The sequence below is a fragment of the Hyperolius riggenbachi genome, chromosome 1, assembly GCF_040937935.1.
Source record: "Hyperolius riggenbachi isolate aHypRig1 chromosome 1, aHypRig1.pri, whole genome shotgun sequence".
NCBI lineage: Eukaryota > Metazoa > Chordata > Amphibia > Anura > Hyperoliidae > Hyperolius > Hyperolius riggenbachi.
Genome location: NC_090646.1, coordinates 379,237,020 through 379,259,204, shown reverse-complemented (window position 1 = coordinate 379,259,204; position 22,185 = coordinate 379,237,020). Strand labels below are relative to the sequence as shown.

The 22,185-nt window shown below is 47.7% G+C and overlaps 1 protein-coding gene across 2 annotated transcripts in view; it reads left to right on the top strand.

Moving 5' to 3' along the window:
* Positions 1-22,185, top strand: part of LOC137551754 (prostaglandin reductase 1-like) — a 49,926-nt gene that overhangs the window by 5,234 nt on the left and 22,507 nt on the right. The window contains exons 1-4 of one of the 2 annotated variants that reach the window (XM_068271361.1): positions 7,524-7,646; positions 9,695-9,740; positions 17,142-17,201; positions 21,929-22,096. In XM_068271361.1, the coding sequence (XP_068127462.1) occupies positions 7,604-7,646; positions 9,695-9,740; positions 17,142-17,201; positions 21,929-22,096 (317 nt within the window). In that variant the 5' untranslated portion in view covers positions 7,524-7,603. Of the gene's footprint in view, positions 1-7,523; positions 7,647-9,694; positions 9,741-17,141; positions 17,202-21,928; positions 22,097-22,185 lie in introns of those variants that run through there. The other variant, XM_068271360.1, reaches the window with a different exon arrangement.

The window sequence follows — 22,185 nt, the reverse complement described above, 5'->3', positions numbered from 1 at the left end:
CGTGTGGAGACCATCCTTGGATACAGAGACAGCAGTTGGGACCATGGATCCAGTCATTTTTTACGCTTATTACCTGGGAATTCTCTCCTTCCTGTTGTTTACCTACTACTATGTGGGGAGAAGGCGTGCTCCTCGCAGGAGATGGTGGGTGCACCCTCTACTAGCCAGGAGGCAGAGGAAGGGAGAGTTCCAGGCCCTCTACCGGGACCTCAGACGACACCCACAGAAGTTCTACAGCTACACTCGGATGTCTATTCCCCTGTAAGTATCTAGGCCTAAATACACCAACCCCCACCATCCCTAAACACCCCACCCTCACCCCCACAACACCTCATCCCTGTATACCTAGCTAAACACACCACCCTGACCCCCACACCCCTGTATACCTAGCTATACACTACACCCCCACCCTCCACAACACTCCCAAACCTCTGTAAACACACCTCCCCCATCCTCCACCCAACACCTTGTCCCACAACATAATTTACAGCTTCTTCCTTTCCATCTCCTGACAGGTTTGATACCCTTTTGGAGATGGTGAAGGATGACCTTAGGAAGAAGGATACCACGTTCAGGAGAGCAGTCACACCACAAGAACAACTACTCATCACACTGAGGTATGTAAAAACAAATTTTTTTATTGCAAAAACAACCACTTTCCAACATGGAAACATTCTTCCAACATGGAAGACAAAAAATAACATATCTATGGTATAGCCCGGTCAGTTTTAAGGAACACCAACCACCAACTTTGTGCTGGAAGAGTTGCAGGGCATAGCTGCCCAAGTGTCTTTCGGGGACACCAGTCCCTAATATTAAAGTGCTTCAAAAACCTAACCACTGGCACAGGACCCTCTGAGCCATGGATGAAGGACACAGGTCAGTGAAAAGGCTAGGCCTCTCACCGACCAGTGTAGGTGTCCTTCATCCATGGCTCCAAGGGTCTTGTGCAAGTGATTAGGAACAAGAACAAAGTGAGGAGCAAGAGGAACCGATGGCAGAGGAGCAGGACTACAGGTAGTGTCTTTCGGGGACACCAGGCCCTAAATTTTTAGTGCTTCTAAAACCTAACCACTGGCACAGGACCCTCTGAGCCATGGATGAAGGACACAGGTCAGTGAAAAGGCTAGGCCTCTCACCGACCAGTCAAGGTGTCCTTCACCCATGGCTCCAAGGGTCTTGTGCAAGTGGTTAGGAACAAGAACAAAGTGAGGAGCAAGAGGAACCGATGGCAGAGGTGCATGACTACAGGTGCAGTGCAACAGGCACAAGGTTGTGACCCAGGTAGTGTCTTTCGGGGACACCAGGCCCTAAAATTGAAGTGCTTTAAAAACCTAACCACTGGCACATGACCCTCTGAGCCATGGATGAAGGACACAGGTCAGTGAAAAGGCTAGGCCTGTCACAGACCAGTGTAGGTGTCCTTCATCCATGGTTTCAAGGGTCTTGTGCAAGTGATTAGGAACAAGAACAAAGTGAGGAGCAAGAGGAACCGATAGCAGAGGAGCAGGACTACAGGTAGTGTCTTTCGGGGACACCAGGCCCTAAATTTTTAGTGCTTCTAAAACCTAACCACTGGCACAGGACCCTCTGAGCCATGGATGAAGGACACAGGTCAGTGAAAAGGCTAGGCCTCTCACCGACCAGTCAAGGTGTCCTTCACCCATGGCTCCAAGGGTCTTGTGCAAGTGGTTAGGAACAAGAACAAAGTGAGGAGCAAGAGGAACCGATGGCAGAGGTGCATGACTACAGGTGCAGTGCAACAGGCACAAGGTTGTGACCCAGGTAGTGTCTTTCGGGGACACCAGGCCCTAAAATTGAAGTGCTTTAAAAACCTAACCACTGGCACATGACCCTCTGAGCCATGGATGAAGGACACAGGTCAGTGAAAAGGCTAGGCCTGTCACAGACCAGTGTAGGTGTCCTTCATCCATGGTTTCAAGGGTCTTGTGCAAGTGATTAGGAACAAGAACAAAGTGAGGAGCAAGAGGAACCGATGGCAGAGGAGCAGGACTACAGGTAGTGTCTTTCGGGGACACCAGGCCCTAAATTTTTAGTGCTTCTAAAACCTAACCACTGGCACAGGACCCTCTGAGCCATGGATGAAGGACACAGGTCAGTGAAAAGGCTAGGCCTCTCACCGACCAGTCAAGGTGTCCTTCACCCATGGCTCCAAGGGTCTTGTGCAAGTGGTTAGGAACAAGAACAAAGGGAGGAGCAAGAGGAACCGATGGCAGAGGTGCATGACTACAGGTGCAGTGCAACAGGCACAAGGTTGTGACCCAGGTAGTGTCTTTCGGGGACACCAGGCCCTAAAATTGAAGTGCTTTAAAAACCCAACCACTGGCACATGACCCTCTGAGCCATGGATGAAGGACACAGGTCAGTAAAAAGGCTAGGCCTGTCACAGACCAGTGTAGGTGTCCTTCATCCATGGTTTCAAGGGTCTTGTGCAAGTGATTAGGAACAAGAACAAAGTGAGGAGCAAGAGGAACCGATGGCAGAGGAGCAGGACTACAGGTAGTGTCTTTCGGGGACACCAGGCCCTAAATTTTTAGTGCTTCTAAAACCTAACCACTGGCACAGGACCCTCTGAGCCATGGATGAAGGACACAGGTCAGTGAAAAGGCTAGGCCTCTCACCGACCAGTCAAGGTGTCCTTCACCCATGGCTCCAAGGGTCTTGTGCAAGTGATTAGGAACAAGAACAAAGTGAGGAGCAAGAGGAACCGATGGCAGAGGAGCAGGACTACAGGTAGTGTCTTTCGGGGACACCAGGCCCTAAATTTTTAGTGCTTCTAAAACCTAACCACTGGCACAGGACTCTCTGAGCCATGGATGAAGGACACAGGTCAGTGAAAAGGCTAGGCCTCTCACCGACCAGTCAAGGTGTCCTTCACCCATGGCTCCAAGGGTCTTGTGCAAGTGATTAGGAACAACAAAGTAAGGAACAAGAGGAATCAAAGGCACAGGTGCAGGACTACAGGTGCAGTGCAACAGGCACAAGGTTGTGACCCAGGTAGTGTCTTTCGGGGACACCAGGCCCTAAAATTGAAGTGCTTTAAAAACCTAACCACTGGCACAGGACCCTCTGAGCCATGGATGAAGGACACAGGTCAGTGAAAAGGCTAGGCCTCTCACCGACCAGTGAAGGTGTCCTTCACCCATGGCTCCAAGGGTCTTGTGCAAGTGATTAGGAACAACCAAGTAAGGAACAAGAGGAATCAAAGGCACAGGTGCAGGACTACAGGTGCAGTGCAACAGGCACAAGGTTGTGACCCAGGTAGTGTCTTTCGGGGACACCAGGCCCTAAAGTTCAAGTCCAGCAAAAACAAAAGTTCCCTGACATGGTCATCTGAACACCTCTGAACCTTGGTTGAAGGAGATGGGGCAGGGAAAAGGTTGGGCTAAAAAGCCCTGGGATGGTATCCTTCCTCCGAGGATCGGAGGTATTCAGAGGAGCATGTCCAGGAACAATTTGACTTTTTTTTCAAATTGTATCGGCACCACTACTAGAAAAGGTGGGAGTTGCTGCCTGGAAATCTGGACTCTCTTGGGTGCTGGTCGTGGATGAGCTGGACCCTGACAGCGGTGGCCCATATTGACTGCCTCTGTAGCCGGTGTACATCTGTGATGATTGCCAGGTGGGCACCGCTGTTGGTTGTGGGGGTCTAAAAATTGGTGGTTGCAATAATGGCGTGTCCATGTGTTGTTTGATCACCTCCAGCAAAGTGGAATGGCACGCCATCATGTTTTGGGAAGGCACCTTTTCCAAATATGGTATTAGAGACATCACAGTGTGAAAACCTGCAATTTCAGTAGTTCCTTGCTTTGTTGATGCATTTGCTGCATCATGTTCTGCAGCTGGCCCACCGACTGATGATGCTGCGCACGCAGTTGGTCGATTTCTCCTCTGTGCATCTCATGCATCATTTTAAGCTCGTCCCTGTAGTGCCCATGTACAGCGTCGAGCTCACATTGCAGTGAAGTGATGTGGGACTTGTACTGCTCCATGATATGGCCCCTGTCCTCATCTTGCAACTGCCGGGTTATGAGAGTTTGGTGGCTCTGAAGAATCCCGAGAAGTCCGGAGACAGCCCCGGACATCTCGGACTCTGTCTCTCTCCTTGTTGGGGGGAGGGTACCTCGACGCCTCACTGGTGGGGTGGTCCTCACTGGTGGTGTGGCAGCATCTTCCCGTCCTCTGGCCTGTGTCGGGGTTGCCCTGCGCGCTGGTTGTGCTGCAGTCTCTCGGTGCTCCTCACTTTGTTCTTGTTCCCCTGGATCTTCCATAGCGGTCGATTGTGGAGGTGCAGCTTCTTCCACACTCGGTCCTGCAACCTCAACATCCAAGCTCTCTTCTACCAAGTCATCATCAAAGGAGAGAGCTGGGATAGCTAAGGACTCCCTCCTCCTACTCCTCTCCTCGGGGCAATAGGTTACATCGGCGACGTCATCATCCACCAAGCTCTCCTCACTGCTGAACCGTGCCTCCTGGGTCGGTTCCTCTTGCTCCAAATTGTCTTCAGTCCTGTAGATAAAAACAATATTTATTGGTGTGCCAAACAGCATGTGGCGTCAATTCACAGAGCTAGCAAACACTAGCAAACACTTTATCAACCGTTTCTACCAAACATTTGATAAAGCTTGTGAGAAAAGTTCGCTAGCCATGGGAATTGAGGCCAGTTTATAGCAATACATGGCCGAAGTCATGGTAGTTGTCTGCTAAAATGAGCTCTCAGTTCCTGCCCACAGTAGTGGTACTTACAGTCTAGGTTCCAGGCTTGCATTGATGAAAGACAATTGCTTGGCAAATTGGTAGTCTTTTTGTCGCTTTCCCCCGCCACTGCCACTTCGTTCGGCAAGTTTTTTCTTCCGTAGCCATTTCACGTATGCATCACGTATATTGCGCCACCTTGTCTTGAACCTTTCTCCTGTAACGACATGAAAAATTGATTTCGATTATTTCTCTTGTAGGTACATCGCAACTGGACAAACATATACATCGCTACATGTCACATTTCGTATTGGGAAGAGCACGGTGGCAGGCATCGTCGTGAGGACTTCGAGGATCCTTTGGACGCGACTGAGGGCCAGATACATGCCTGTGCCGGACACCACGAAATGGGAGGAGATCGCCCAGGGCTTCTGGACCGAGTGCAAGTTTCCTAATTGTGTTGGCGCACTGGATGGGAAACACATCCGGATTCAGAAACCCGTGGGGAGTGGCAGCCATTATTTCAACTATAAAAAATACTTCAGCATTGTTCTAATGGCAGTGGCAGATGCGGACTACAAGTTTGTGTACGTGGACGTGGGGTCGTACGGTAGTTCCAATGACTCTGGAATTTTCCAGCGTACGACCCTTTGCCGGCTGATGGAGGAAGGCAGACTGCGTCTCCCCCGTGACAGACCCTGGCCTGGGACAAGGGCACCGGCCTACCCCTATGTGTTTGTGGGGGACGAGGCCTTCGCCCTGTCCGACCATGTAATGCGTCCGTACCCAGACAGGGGACTTGATGCCAGCCAGCTACACTTCAATGCTCGGTTGAGCCGTGCAAGGAGAATGGTGGAGTGCACATTTGGGATCCTGGTGTCAAAGTGGAGGGTGTTCCACACGCCCATGCTGCTGAAACCGGGCAACGCAGTTGTCGTGGTGAAGGCAGCATGCATCCTCCACAACTTTGTGCGGCAGGAGGAAAGAGAGACTCCGGAACCCCCGAATGTGCTTCCACTAATGCCCCTGCGGAGGTATGCAACCAGGCCAAGGGTAGTGTCACTGCGGAACAGGGACCAACTGAGACTTTATTTTACCACACCACCAGGACGAGGGTGAATGTTTGGTTTTTAATATGTTTTGTTGAAATGTGTTTATTTTGGAGTTTCAAGTTTTTAAGTGATTTTAAATGTCTTAATTTTTTACAATAAATTGATGTTTAATAATTGGTCATTGTGTATGTTTTATGTGCACAGGTGGGGTACATCGCAGGTGGGTGGGAGACATCACAGGTGGGTGGGATACATCACAGGTGGGTGGGATACATCACAGGTGGGTGGGATACATCACAGGTGGGTGGGATACATCACAGGTGGGTGGGATACATCACAGGTGGGGTACAGGTGGGTGGGATACATCACAGGTGGGTGGGATACATCACAGGTGGGGTACAGGTGGGTGGGATACATCACAGGTGGGTGGGATACATCACAGGTGGGGTACAGGTGGGTGGGATACATCACAGGTGGGTGGGATACATCACAGGTGGGTGGGATACATCACAGGTGGGGTACAGGTGGGTGGGATACATCACAGGTGGGTGGGATACATCACAGGTGGGTGGGATACATCACAGGTGGGTGGGATACATCACAGGTGGGGTACAGGTGGGTGGGATACATCACAGGTGGGTGGGATACATCACAGGTGGGGTACAGGTGGGTGGGGAACAGGTGGGTGGGCCACGGGTGGGTGGGCAACACGTGGGTGACACAAATCCATAGCAAAAGTGGAATACATCACAAGCTAACCACAAGCCCCCCCAAAAACTTCTAGTCAACATACCCTCTGTGCCTTGCTGTCTCTTGCTCAAGTGCTCAAAGTCCTCCACATACAGCTTGGCAATTTTTTTCCACAGGCCTCTGCATTTTTTGATGTTGCTGTGGTCCGCATCCCCCTTGTCCCACAGGGCTGGTACCTGCTGCACCTGTAGGATGAGGTCTTCTGATGTGTAGGGCCTCACCCCCTCGTTATCAGACATATCGTCAGACATGTTGCTGCCAAAGAGCTCCAGCATGAAGTCACTGCTGCTCCACTCTGTGAACGCTGGTGCCATGTGGTCCCCATCCAAAATGGCCACCATACCATAGAGTCAGCATAGGAAGTGTGGTATAACATCTGGTTTTTATAGCCAGTGTGTTGTGCGCTCTCCGGTTCTCATTGGTTTCCATTGGCCGGATGCAACATTCCGGCTCCGGTCCGGATACGTCAGCCGGACCAGCCGGACCAAAAAATAGCGCATGTTGGAACGGACGCCGGAGTCCGGATCCGGTCCGGCTCCGGTCCGGACGAAACGGACGCATGTGAACGGTCGCATAGACTTTCATTGCTATGCCGTGCGTCCGTTTCGTCCGGTCCGCATGCGGTCCGGCTCCGGCACGGCTCCGGCACGGCGATTCCGGATAGCAACCGCTAATGTGAACCGGGCCTAAAAAGGCACTACAGCGAAAAACTGTAAAATTTAAAATATGTGCAAACATACAAATAAGAAGTACATTTTTCCAGAGTAAAATGAGCCATAAATTACTTGTCTCCTATAATGCTGTCACTTACAGTAGGCAATAGAAATCTGACAGAAGTGACAAGTTTTGGACTAGTCCATCTCTTCATAGGGGATACTCAGCAAGGCTTTTATTCTCTATAAAGATATTCCCGAAAAAAGGATTTAAACAATGATGCTGGGCAGCTTCTCTACTCCCTACACAGTTTTTTGGCAGTTGGACAGAGCAACTGCCATTCACTAAGTGCTTTTGAAAATAAATAGATCCCTGAAAATGTTAACATTTAAAGCACATACAAATAAGAAGTACATTTCTCCCAGAGTAAAATGATCCATAAATTACTTATCTCCTATGTTGCTGTCATTTACGGTAGGTAGTAGACATCTGACATTACCGACAGGTTTTGGGCTAGTCCATCTCTCCATAGGGGATAGAGATGTGAGTGAACAGTTCACCCGCAAATCTCTATGGGGAAATACTACAGGCAGAGCCAGATTAAGGCTAAATGGGGCCCTAAGCAAAGTAACTGATTTGGGCCCCCCATCATGTCGTAATAGAATCAGAAGATGCAGCTGCACAGCAACATGCTGCACACACCGGGGCAGCCGAGCTACTGGTTGCTATGGGCAACAGCCCTCTTTCCTCTGTGAGTGCACAATGCAGGGAATAGCAGAGGCAAAATGCAGAGTGAGAGATGAATGGCTGGGACATTTGCACTCAGGGGCTGGGGCACCCCTGTGAAGAGGGCGCCAGATATCACAGCAGCAGCACTTTCCCCCTGCATCTCCAGCCTGGCAATAGCAGAAAGCTCTGGACACCGCCAAACCGGAAGCCGTTCCCCAGACAGAATTACATAACCACCCCCACCACCGAACAACCGATTTCCTCCCAAACTAGTCAGCCACCATGCAGCCTCCATCCCAATGAATACGATAGTCCAGCAGAGAAGGCAGCAGCAGCGGGGGAGAATGACAGCACCAGATGACTCACATTCACCAATTGCGATCCAAGCAATAGAGGTCCCGTCATCCGGAGCCCATCTGTCTCCTCTAGAGTGCTGTCGCTCTATTACTACTACTATTACTACTTCCTGTCTGATCTGAGAATCAGGAAGTTCAGAGCGAGCGGCTGCACTATAGAAGAGACAGATGGATTTCAGATGGCGGGATCTCTATCGCTTGGATCATGGATAGGTGAGTGAGCGTTTGCTATCTGCTGCTATCATTCTTGCTGCAGCTGTGGTTCTCTGTGGGAAGGGAGGGAGGAGTGGGCAGCGGCAGAGTGCACAGTAGCAGGAGGAAATAACATTTATATCGCACTTTTCTCCTGGCGGACTCAAAGCGCCAGAGCTGCAGCCACTAGGACGCACCCTATAGGCAGTAGCAGTGTTAGAGAGACTTGCCTAAGGTCTCCTACTGAATAGGTGCTGGCTTACTGAACAGGCAGAGCCGAGATTCGAACCCTGGTCTCCTGTGTCAGAGGCAGGGACTCCGAGCAGTGCCTGTGGGTATGCCTTTAAGCATACCCACAACTAATTAATTACATCCTCACACCTACCAGCATGATGTTTGTAATTATATCCCCCTGGGTTCCTTATATTTCATTGCATTGTGCTGAATCGAGCTGCCGACTTTGGAGAAAAGTCATCCTGTGTAATACAATGTAACTATGGAAAGATGCATATCATTTTGAAGCTCTCTTTCTCCTCTTTCCAATGATAGATAAACTGCCACCCTACGCCTTTTAGTTTTCGCTATTTTCGCAAAATTGCCGCGTCCGTGATTTCGATCGCGAAAATAGCAAAAACTAAAAGGCATAGGGCAGCGGTTTATATATCATTGAAAAGAGGACAAAGAGAGCTTTAAAATGATATGCATCTTTCCATAGTTACTGCACTGCTCAGAGTCCCTTTAACCATTATACAATCCAGCCACCGCTGACAGGATGGCGAGGGCTGGTTTATGTGCTGATAGGGCCCCTTTGACTCTGAATGGGGCCCTAAGCGACTGCTTTTGTTGCCTGGTCGGTAATCCGGCCCTGACTACGGGCACTCTCTGCGCATGAGCGTGACATCACTCATGACGTCACACACAAGCGCAGAAAGTGCCCGGCAACAGGCGCGCGATCAAGGATGCGCACCGCCGGCCCAGCGCAGCCATAATACTAAGGGTCATAGCGACCCGGAAGTAGTAAAGGGTGAGGGGTTCGCCAGTGAATGGTTCGGGAACCGTATCAAATAGTTGTTTTACAGGCCTTGAAATATGGTTGTTATGGGCTACGAAGGGAATTTATTTGACAATTTGAGAACCAACAGATATCTCTAATAATGGTGGACTCTACAGTTACTGACCTGTCTTCTTGTCTTATACTGTTTGTACATTTAATATCTCATGAAGCATTTTTATATCTATTTTTAGAACTGTTGCTGGAATCTGTGTTTCTGAGTGTGGATCCGTACATGAGGTAAAAAATACAACTGAAAAGCCAAGATTTTTTTTTTCTCTTTTTCTTAGATTTTTCAGTAACTGATGCAAGTTTGGTTGCCCATTACAATACAGGAAGTGAGACAAAATACAACAGCCTTACAAAGGAGGAACAAATATTCCTTAAAATTTTAAAATGCAAACTTTCCTCATGCTACTAAAGGCAGGCTTAGCTTACTAAACATCACCACGCTGGAGATTTTCAGGAATTTTAAGTTGTCCTTCAAGCTATTCAGGAGTTATTAGAAATATTTAATTATTAGGTAGCAAGGGCTGCATTCTTTCTGGGTCATATTAGATTCTAGTAACATTTTTTACATAGTAAGTAAATAAGTTGTTGTGATGTGACAGTATGCACATACCAATGTTATCAACTCCTTGCTTTCAATAAATTCAGGTTAGCCTGCCCTGGATTTAAAATGAACCTGGATTGAGAAAAAAAGTAAAAAAATATAGATACCCAGTAGAAGGAAGGCTCTGTTTAATCCATTCTCCTTGCTCCCACTCCCACTGACTGCTCCCACTGACTCCCAGTACTGGGACTCTCTGAACAGATTTGACAAGGGCTTGTTGAATAGGTTGTGCCCGTGTAGGAGTGTGGCTGCACTGTGCAGGGACAGTGACGGCCCAGGAATGTTACCTCTTGTACGAATGGCTTCATGCCACTTTGCACAGGTGCATGTGCGCAGAATGGCCAAGCTGGTACACAGATAGGAACAAGGCCACAAAGAAGAAGAGGGTCCCAGCAAACAGGGGTGGGCTCAAGAAGGATCAGGGAAGCCTCTGGATCATCCAGAGGATATTATCTGACTTTTTGTTGGGGGGGGGGGGGGGTCCCCACAGGTTTGCGTTAATTTTTCACTGTAGACCTATGGATGATTCCTGCAGCTGCTAAATTATGTAAACTGAAACTCAAGTAAGAGAAACATGGGGGCTGCCACCTTCATTCCCTTATAAACAATGCCAGTTGCCTGGCTGTCATGCTGAACTTCTGGCTTGAGCTGTTTTTGAGTCACACACCTGCAACAAGCATGCAGGAAGTGGGGTCAGGGCAGAGTGAAAGCATCTGATCTGCATGCTCATTCTGGGCCAGTAACTTATTAGTATTGGAGGCAGTGCATGAGCACAGGAGTCAGTCAACTGGCATTGCTTGAAAGGGAATGAAGATGGCAGCCTTCATGTTCCTCTCACTTTAGGTTCCCTTTAAATGCAAGTGTGAAGGCCAGCACACTAATAACAATGATCAAGATGATTCTACATGACATACTTTTTAGTCCAGATCAGCGGTGACCTGCAATGAGGAGGAAGTGAGTGGGCCCATTATGGCACTGTATACAGGAAGTGGCATCTCTGTTTACTTCCTGTATACGGCATTGGCTGTTACTGGGCAACGCTCGCTGCCTCCTCATTGCAGGTCACCACTAGTGTTGGGCGAACAGTGTTCGCCACTGTTCGGGTTCTGCAGAACATCACCCTGTTCGGGTGATGTTCGGGTTCGGCCGAACACCTGATGGTGTTCGGCCAAACTGTTCAGCCATATGGCCGAACTAAGAGCGCATGGCCGAACGTTACCCGAACGTTCGGCTAGCGCTGTGATTGGCCGAACGGGTCACGTGTAGTGTTGGGCGAACATCTAGATGTTCGGGTTCGGGCCGAACATGGCCGAACTCCGAACATAATGGAAGTCAATGGGGACCCGAACTTTCATGCTTTGTAAAGCCTCCTTATATGCTACATACCCCAAATTTACAGGGTATGTGCACCTTAGGAGTGGGTACAAGAGGAACAATTTTTTTTAGCAAAAAGAGCTTATAGTTTTTGAGAAAATCGATTTTAAAGTTTCAAAGGGAAAATTGTCTTTTAAATGCGGGAAATGTCTGTTTTCTTTGCACAGGTAACATGCTTTTTGTCGGCATGCAGTCATAAATGTAATACATATAAGAGGTTCCAGGAAAAGGGACCGGTAACGCTAACCCAGCAGCAGCACACGTGATGGAACAGGAGGAGGGTGGCGCAGGAGGAGAAGGCCACGCTTTGAGACACAACAACCCAGGCCTTGCATGAGGACAAGATGCGGATAGCAATTTGCATTTTGTCGCCATGCAGTCATAAATGTAATACAGATGAGAGGTTCAATAAACAGGGACCGGAAACGCTAACCCATCACAGATGTTCATTGTTCATGTTACTTGGTTGGGGTCCGGGAGTGTTGCGTAGTCGTTTCCAATCCAGGATTGATTCATTTTAATTTGAGTCAGACGGTCTGCATTTTCTGTGGAGAGGCGGATACGCCGCCGATCTGTGACGATGCCTCCGGCAGCACTGAAACAGCGTTCCGACATAACGCTGGCTGCCGGGCAAGCCAGCACCTCTATTGCGTACATTGCCAGTTTGTGCCAGGTGTCTAGCTTCGATACCCAATAGTTGAAGGGTGCAGATGGATTGTTCAACACAGCTACGCCATCTGACATGTAGTCCTTGACCATCTTCTCCAGGCGATCGGTGTTGGAGGTGGATCTGCACGCTTGCTGTTCTGTGTGCTGCTGCATGGGTGTCAGAAAATTTTCCCACTCCAAGGACACTGCCGATACCATTCCCTTTTGGGCACTAGCTGTGGCTTGTGTTGTTTGCTGCCCTCCTGGTCGTCCTGGGTTTGCGGAAGTCAGTCTGTCGGCGTACAACTGGCTAGAGGAGGGGGAGGATGTCAATCTCCTCTCTAAAGTCTCCACAAGGGCCTGCTGGTATTCTTCCATTTTGACCTGTCTGGCTCTTTCTTCAAGCAGTTTTGGAACATTGTGTTTGTACCGTGGATCTAGAAGGGTATAAACCCAGTAATTGGTGTTGTCCAGAATGCGCACAATGCGTGGGTCGCGTTCAATGCAGTCCTAGGCCGAAGAGGTCATAGCCTAGGGTCACAAAACCTGTTTATTTGGGCAATTTCAATGGTGGCGAGTCTGACGTACATAAATCGCAGCAATGGCCGTTAGCAACGTCTGAATCTCACGAAATGTCTCATGAAGGTAGAAGACATATTGTTAGACTTGGGCTCCAAAGATGGGTTCCCTACATCTCTGCAAACCAGAGTTACAGGGCTCCAAATTTGGTAAAATCACCCATAGGCTTTCATTGGGCCTCCTATTTACAGTTCCAAAATCTCACATCTTTTCAAAGGGCAATTACTCAGCAGTGGCAAATTTTCTAGCATTGTAGGGACCCTTAGGGGGAACATGACTGGTGAGTTTCGGGCCCCTAGGCCAAAGAGGTCATAGCCTAGGGTCACAAAAACCTGTTTATTTGGGCTATTTCAATGGTAGTGATGGTGACGTACATAAATCGCAGCAATGGCCGTTAGCAAAGTCTGAATCTCACGAAATGTCTCATGCAGGTACAAGACATATTGTTAGACTTGGATTCCAAAGATGGGGTCCCTACATCTCTGCAAACCAGAGTTACAGGGGTCCAAAATTGGTAAAATTCCCCATAGGATTTCATTGCCTCCCTATTTCACTTTCCAAAATCTCACATCTTTTCAAAGGGCAATGGCTCAGCAGTACCAAATTTTCTAGCATTGTAGGGACCCTTAGGGGGATCATGACTGGTGAGTTTTGCCACTGCTGAGCCATTGCCCTTTGAAATGGTGTGAGATTTTGGAACGGTAAATAGGAGGCCCAATGAAAGCCTATGGGGGATTTTACCAATTTTGGACCCCTGTAACTCTGGTTTGCAGAGATGTAGGGACCCCATCTTTGGAATCCAAGTCTAACAATATGTCTTCTACCTGCATGAGACATTTCGTGAGATTCAGACGTTGCTAACGGTCATGGCTGAGATTTATGTACGCCACCATCACTACCATTGAAATAGCCCAAATAAACAGGTTTTTGTGACCCTAGGCTATGACCTCTTCGGCCTAGGGGCCCGAAACTCACCAGTCATGTTCCCCCTAAGGGTCCCTACAAGCGTACGAGAGAGAACGGCGCCGGAGACTTGGGCGCAGGACACAGCCAGTATATGGCTAATTCTGCTGCCGCACAAGTCCGGCCGTGTTAATTACTATTCCCCCTCCAGGCCGACATGGATAGTGGGGGAATGAAATAATTCGGCTTCCAGCAATAGCTGGAAGCCGAATTATTGTTTTAAAAGCAACTTCAGATCCGTCTTCTGACGGCGCTGAAGTTACTCCATGTGCCTGCGATAGCCGTAGTTCCTATTACGGCCTATGGTGGCGCCGGCTGCGCCCAAGTCTCCTGCGCTGCTGCGCCCAAGTCTCCAGCGCTGGATTTACCGTGTTCGCCCTACAATGCTAGAAAATTTGGTACTGCTGAGCCATTGCCCTTTGAAAAGATGTGAGATTTTGGAAAGTGAAATAGGGAGGCAATGAAATCCTATGGGGGATTTTACCAATTTTGGACCCCTGTAACTCTGGTTTGCAGAGATGTAGGGACCCCATCTTTGGAATCCAAGTCTAACAATATGTCTTCTACCTGCATGAGACATTTCGTGAGATTCAGACGTTGCTAACGGCCATGGCTGAGATTTATGTACGCCACCATCACTACCATTGAAATAGCCCAAATAAACAGGTTTTTGTGACCCTAGGCTATGACCTCTTCGGCCTAGGGGCCCGAAACTCACCAGTCATGTTCCCCCTAAGGGTCCCTACAATGTAGAAAATTTGGTACTGCTGAGCCATTGCCCTTTGAAAAGATGTGAGATTTTGGAAAGTGAAATAGGGAGGCAATGAAATCCTATGGGGGATTTTACCAATTTTGGACCCCTGTAACTCTGGTTTGCAGAGATGTAGGGACCCCATCTTTGGAATCCAAGTCTAACAATATGTCTTCTACCTGCATGAGACATTTCGTGAGATTCAGACTTTGCTAACAGCCATTGCTGCGATTTATGTACGTCACCATCACTACCATTGAAATCGCCCAAATAAACAGGTTTTTGTGACCCTAGGCCATGACCTCTTTGGCCTAGGGGCCCGAAACTCACCAGTCATGTTCCCCCTAAGGGTCCCTACAATGCTAGAAAATTTGCCACTGCTGAGTAATTGCCCTTTGAAAAGATGTGAGATTTTGGAACTGTAAATAGGAGGCCCAATGAAAGCCTATGGGTGATTTTACCAAATTTGGAGCCCTGTAACTCTGGTTTGCAGAGATGTAGGGAACCCATCTTTGGAGCCCAAGTCTAACAATATGTCTTCTACCTGCATGAGACATTTCGTGAGATTCAGACGTTGCTAACGGCCATTGCTGCGATTTATGTACGTCAGACTCGCCACCATTGAAATTGCCCAAATAAACAGGTTTTGTGACCCTAGGCTATGACCTCTTCGGCCTAGGACTGCATTGAACGTGACCCACGCATTGTGCGCATTCTGGACAACACCAATTACTGGGTTTATACCCTTCTGGATCCACGGTACAAACACAATGTTCCAAAACTGCTTGAAGAAAGAGCCAGACAGGTCAAAATGGTAGAATACCAGCAGGCCCTTGTGGAGACTTTAGAGAGGAGATTGACATCCTCCCCCTCCTCTAGCCAGTTGTACGCCGACAGACTGACTTCCGCAAACCCAGGACGACCAGGAGGGCAGCAAACAACACAAGCCACAGCTAGTGCCCAAAAGGGAATGGTATCGGCAGTGTCCTTGGAGTGGGAAAATTTTCTGACACCCATGCAGCAGCACACAGAACAGCAAGCGTGCAGATCCACCTCCAACACCGATCGCCTGGAGAAGATGGTCAAGGACTACATGTCAGATGGCGTAGCTGTGTTGAACAATCCATCTGCACCCTTCAACTATTGGGTATCGAAGCTAGACACCTGGCACAAACTGGCAATGTACGCAATAGAGGTGCTGGCTTGCCCGGCAGCCAGCGTTATGTCGGAACGCTGTTTCAGTGCTGCCGGAGGCATCGTCACAGATCGGCGGCGTATCCGCCTCTCCACAGAAAATGCAGACCGTCTGACTCAAATTAAAATGAATCAATCCTGGATTGGAAACGACTACGCAACACTCCCGGACCCCAACCAAGTAACATGAACAATGAACATCTGTGATGGGTTAGCGTTTCCGGTCCCTGTTTATTGAACCTCTCATCTGTATTACATTTATGACTGCATGGCGACAAAATGCAAATTGCTATCCGCACGCTTCTTGTCCTCATGCAAGGCCTGGGTTGTTGTGTCTCAAAGCGTGGCCTTCTCCTCCTGCGCCACCCTCCTCCTGTTCCATCACGTGTGCTGCTGCTGGGTTAGCGTTACCGGTCCCTTTTCCTGGAACCTCTTATATGTATTACATTTATGACTGCATGCCGACAAAAAGCATGTTACCTGTGCAAAGAAAACAGACATTTCCCGCATTTAAAAGACAGTTTTCCCTTTGAAACTTTAAAATCGATTTTCTCAAAAACTATAAGCTCTTTTTGCTAAAAAAAAATTTCCTCTTGTACCCACTCCCAAGGTGCACATACCCTGTAAATTTGGGGTATGTAGCATGTAAGGAGGCTTTACAAAGCACAAAAGTTCGGGTCCCCATTGACTTCCATTATGTTCGGAGTTCGGGTCGAATACCCGAACATCGCGGCCATGTTCGGCCTGTTCGGCCCGAACCCGAACATCTAGATGTTCGCCCAACACTAGTCACCACTAATCTGCAGTGTGAAGCATGCAGGGCAGTGGAGCAAGGGGAGCCACACTTTCTGGAGGAGACTCCGGGAGCAGAGGAGATAAATCAGCAGCGGGGGGGGGGGGGGGGGGGGGGCGGATTCTGGGCAGCCATAACCCCCATGTCTGCACCCTCGGGGTTCTGATTACTCATACTAAGTAATGGTGTACCTATGTGCTAAGTATGCTGAAAAAACTTTAAGAGACTCTGAAGTCTCTTTTTTCCCTGATTTTCTCATATAGTGCTGTTAAAAGTTAATGCCTAAGTGAAATCGCCGCATCCCCGCGGCAGATAACAGATTTATTGCTGAGGATTAGCCCTGCAAAGCTCCCGGGCTCACAGGGCTTTACTTCCTCAATGAGGCAGAGCTGTAGGCTGTAGCTCTGCCTCCTCCTCAGTAAATCTCTGCAGATCGCCGCCTCTCCCCACCCCTCTCATCTTCTTTCACTGAGAAGGGCGGGGAGGAGGCGTAAACCCACGGAGATTGATTGCAGAGAGGCAGAGCTACAGCTGAAAGCTCTGCCTCTCCAAGGCAGCACAATCTGGACCAGCAAAGTCGTGGAACTTTGCAGGTCACTTTCTCCTCTACCGTGGGGATGCGGCGATTTCACTTAGGCATTAACTCTTAACAGGATGATATGAACAAAACAGGGATTTTTAATTATGCAATGTTTATGCAGTTTATTTTTAAATTGTGTTTCACAGACCATACAGCCGTAGAATGATGAAGGAAGGGGATGTCATGATAGGATCCCAAGTTGGCAGGTAAGGCTGATTTGTAAAGTAGGTTCATTTTTACAGAAAATCAGACAACAAAAAATCTTGCAGAACATGGTTGAGGAAGAGGACATTTGTGAGAATGAAGAAATGGTCTCCTTCCCCTGGAAAGTTTAGACAAAGTTCATTTCTTGCAAACCGCTGCAATTCCTTGTAAAGTGGATATACAGTCTGATATAACATGTTGTTAAAAATCCGTCTTCCATCTACTACTTGCCTTTATAATTATCCCCCCAATGTTTTGCCCAAAGTATTCTTATCTGTGTGACAATCACAATTGTCTTCCTGATCACAGTCTCACAGATAGCTAGTCCTTGAATAATAATGTACGGTAATACCCAGTTCAAAACAGTTTTCAGACAGTAATATAGCAGTGTGCTTTTTACACCAGCTTGCACACAGAAGATCAAACCTTGTAATGCTCTTGTATTTAGAGATCAATACAGCATGGAGAGCTCTGTGACTAATAAGGCTCTTGGGGTAAAATGAAAATATACCTATAAACCCTTTAAGGTACTGTTTATTAGTGTGGCTAATATCCACACACACACACACACATACCACCTTTACATCTAGGATTAACCAGTTTCCCACTGAGGGGTTTTTCCCTTATAGACCAGAGCAATTTTCACCTTTCAGCACTCCACCCAATCATTTGCCAATAAATGTATCACTACTTATCCCAACAAAAAGATCCATATCTTGTTTTGTTTTAATCACCAATTAGGCTTTCTTGGGTGGTACATTTTGCTAAGATTTTTTTTTATTCAAAATGCATTCTAATGGGAATATTAAGAAAAAAATGGGAAAAATTCCTTATTTCTCAGTTTTCAGACTTTATCATCTTAAAATAATACATGCTACCGTGGATAAAAGCTGCTGCTTATTTGCCCATTTGTCCCGGTTATTAAAACGTTTAAATGATGTCCCTAGTACAAAGTATGGGGACAATAGTTTATTTAGAAATAAAGGTGTATTTTTCAGTTTTGCGTCCGTCACTTATTAACCTCTTGACGACCAGCTAACGCCGATTGGCGTAAACTGGTCGTCTGCGGGTTACCATGGAAACGGCCGCTCGATCGAGCGGCCTTTCCATGTCAGTTCACGGAGGGTGTCTCCATGAACAGCCGGAGAGCCGCCGATAGCGGCTCGCCAGCAAAATGTAAACAGGCGGGGAAGAAATCCCCGCTGTTTACATGATACGGCGCTGCTGCGCAGCAGCGCCGTAAGTCAGATCGGCGATCCCCGGCCTCTGATTGGCCGGGGATCGCCGGCATATGATAGGCTGAAGCCTATCCCACAATGCGCAGGATGGATATCCGTCCTGCGCAGCCCAGGAAGGGAGAGGGAGGTAAGGGGAGGGAGCGCACAAAACGCTGCGGAGGGGGGCTTTGAGGAGCCCCCCCGCTACCCACTAATGGCCGGCGGCGATCAGACCCCCCCAGCAGGACATCCCCCTAGTGGGGAAAAAAGGGGGGTAGTCTGATCGCCCTGCTGCACTGCTGATCGGTGCTGCGGGCTGTAGAGCCCACGCAGCACCGATCAGTGAAAATTCCCCTGGTCGGCAAGTGGTTAAAAGCCCTTATGTGCAGAAATAATAGTAATATACCCCATGACATACATATTGAAAAAGTCCTTAAAGAGTAACTGTCAGGCTGCAAAAGCTAATATAAACCTCTATTCTCCTGTGTTAAACAGTTTAGAAGGAAGCCAAAAAGGCAATACTGAAGTTAAAAATCTCTCTTACTTTGCTGTGTGCTGAACAGCAAGGCTCGTTATTCCCAAGCTCCTAAGGAGGCCGGCAGGACACATAACAGATACTGCAAAGAATTCTGGGCCTGCTTCTTCTCCCCACTGCGCTACCTTGTGTCCTCCCCCTTCATTTCCCTATCCCGCCCTAAGACTGCTTTCACAGTGGGAAGTTACAGGCTCATGTTACAGCAGCTTGTAACAGCAGCCTAACTCACAGCACTGAAAAATCACAGGGCACATGTTCCGTTAGAGTATACTGCATGAGTCCGCTATTGTTCCTAGCCACATGGCTAATTAATATTCACTGCACAGTAGTGTTGTCCGGATCATGAACCATTAGGATCTTTTTTGTGAGTCGAATCGTCAGGAAGCATGGAGGACATGAAGACACAATTGGCTTCATAGGAGACAGACAAACATGGAACCTGCCATGAGCTGTCAGGAGCATCGTTCTCTGCAAATACTATATAAAAATTCTGTGAAATCCAAACGTGGACAGTGAAATGCATATGTAATGTAAGTACAGCCAATATTTAGCTACTGATATATGTGTTTTTTCTCTCTGAGACCCTATACCTAACAGCTCCTCTTTAAGGTAACTATTTATGCATTTTTTTTAAATGTCTTTTTTATGCAAATGTTTTATTTTGGTCGCTATGGGAGACAGGAGGAGGTAAGGGGTTCAATTAAATGGGATATGTATGTATTTTTATAAAAAAAAATAATTGTATGTAAGTGTAATTGTATGATTTGGCCACAAGATGTCCCCACACTTTATCATCCTGTGCATACTGTTAATCTCATTGATGCCCGTGGTCATTGATCACAGGCACTTAGATCCGTGAATAGGAACTGTGTTCTTATTCACTGATCTGTGTACTAATGGGCGGCGACGTGAACGTGTGTGGTGATTGGAGCAAGATATGTATATCTACAGCCCTGGTACTAAGATGAAGTCTCCAGGGGTGTCGACAGGGGCGTAACTAGAAATCACTGGGCCTCCCTGCAAAAAATTGGATGGGGCCCCCTCCCCCTTTGCATTCTGCACAGGTAAACTGATAACCAATATTATTCAATTGGCTAGTACACACTTGAATGTGTTTTCCTCCTGCAGATAAAAACAGACTAAAGTGAAGCACTGCACGCATTTTCTCTATCAATAACAATAGTTTATGTTTTCACACATACAGACACATATGGTGTGCAGAGAATGCATACAGACAAAAGCACACAGAAAACTGATAGACAAGTGTGCCCCCAGACTCAGCTTATTACACTCACTCTATCTTCTGATGGAGCAGAACTGGCTCTGTAAATTCCTCCAGTACACAGCACTTGGGGAGGGAGAAAGAGGTTGGGGGCTGGGCCTTGTACACTAGACCCTGCTGGACACTGAATAGGGACTGTCTACAAATCTTTGTCTTCAAAACTTTGTGTGATTCCTTATCAGTAGCTGCACAGATGCAGTCATTAGAACACTTGTGATGAGAGCAGAATTTTTTCTCACCGTGCCCTTAGTTGTCAGTCTCTCAGGACAGGGAAAAGAAACTTCTCTCTCCAATGGGCCCCTGCGGCTTCTGTGCCCCCCTGCGGCTGCATCTTGCAGGGTCTATTGTTATGCCCCTGGATGTTGATATACTGTACCATTTGCATTAAGTGGTTAATGGCACATATTATGTGAAATACTTATGTAAATTTAACTGCTCAGTCACTTCCTGCTAGTTACTCAGTTTATACAGGTGTGGAAAATAAGCCACAATTGTTGCTGCTCTATGCAGCCAATTATTCATCACTGCAAACTAGTTCTGCACAAAGTACAGATTCCAGGCTAGAAAAGAAATGCAATGTGGAGTTGCAGTTTGTTTAGAAAGTTTATAGATGTCTGCAAATTAGCATACCACAACTAGCATTTTGCGATCTGCAGGTGATTTGAATCGGATCACATAAATGCTGCTAGTGGAATACATCCCTGAGCTAGGCTCGAATACTAATAATAACTATATATATGTATGTCATCCACCACCCAATCTATTTTGCCCTCTATTGTAACTATGCCTCAGCCAATGTCATGTAAAAATTGGGCAGCAGCTGCAGCGAACACTGCTGTCAGGCCCAGAGGTACCTCACAGGAGCTTATTGGCACAGATGTCCTGGCACCACAGACTTTGCCATCCATGAACCTACAAACCCCAACCAAACTGTGTGTAGCAAGTGTGCTGGCTGTCCCAGCTGTCACTTCTCTCTTACTTTCCTTTACCATCATAGGTAGTTGCAGGTGTCCCTTTGTAATAGGTAGCCAGAAGTACCTTCAATATTAAGTAGCTAGAGGTTCCGCCAAGTATTGAATAGCTAGAGGAACATCAGTATTGAGTAGCTAGAGGTGCCCCAGACTGAATGGAGATCTCGTCAATGGAATGCCAAGAGCTGGGTGATTAACCTCTCATTTACACTCTCATCAGGACTCTGCATAGGGAAGGAGGGAGTCACTGCCCTAATGTTCCTGCGTCCGTCCCTGTGTCAGTGCTTTTTTGCACTGCGCATGTGCAGGGAAAGACGCAGAGACACTGCGGAGAGCCGGAGGAGGACGGGGCCAGAAGGGGTGGGCGTGCGTGTGCGCACGCAGCAGGCTCACGCGTGCGCGCGGTGGTACTAGTGACAGACCTACCCCTTTTTTATAAAGGGGCTAAGTCACTAGTACTAAAAAATAATGTTTTGTGCACATTCTTAGTTCTATGAACTAGGAAGTACTATCCACAAAGTTATTCTATGTTAACTAACTGGAATGTGCATTATCCTCCATGCTTGTCAGTCTGGAATGTCAGTATTGCACAAAGAGTTCTTGACATCACCAGAAGATAGAGGTAAGTTAATCACATGGCTTAAGTTTGAATCAAACTCCTAATCAGTTTTGTAGTGCGGTCTTTAATGTGTACTGTACATCGTTGTTATTCTTTGTTTTATAGGGTAAGAGAAAGTAAAAATTCTGAATTCCCAGTGGGAGGATACTATGTTGCCCAGGCTGGCTGGAGAACACACTTTATATCAGATGGCAAAGGACTAGTGCCACTACCTTCCAGCTGGCCTGAATCTTTACCAAGATCCCTGGCCCTTGGAGCAGTGGGCATGCCTGGGTAAGTTGCAGGACGTAACTAGAATCGCAACTAATTACTTCAAAATGTTCTCATGGCACAAAACTCTATCAAAATAAAAGGAAACTCAT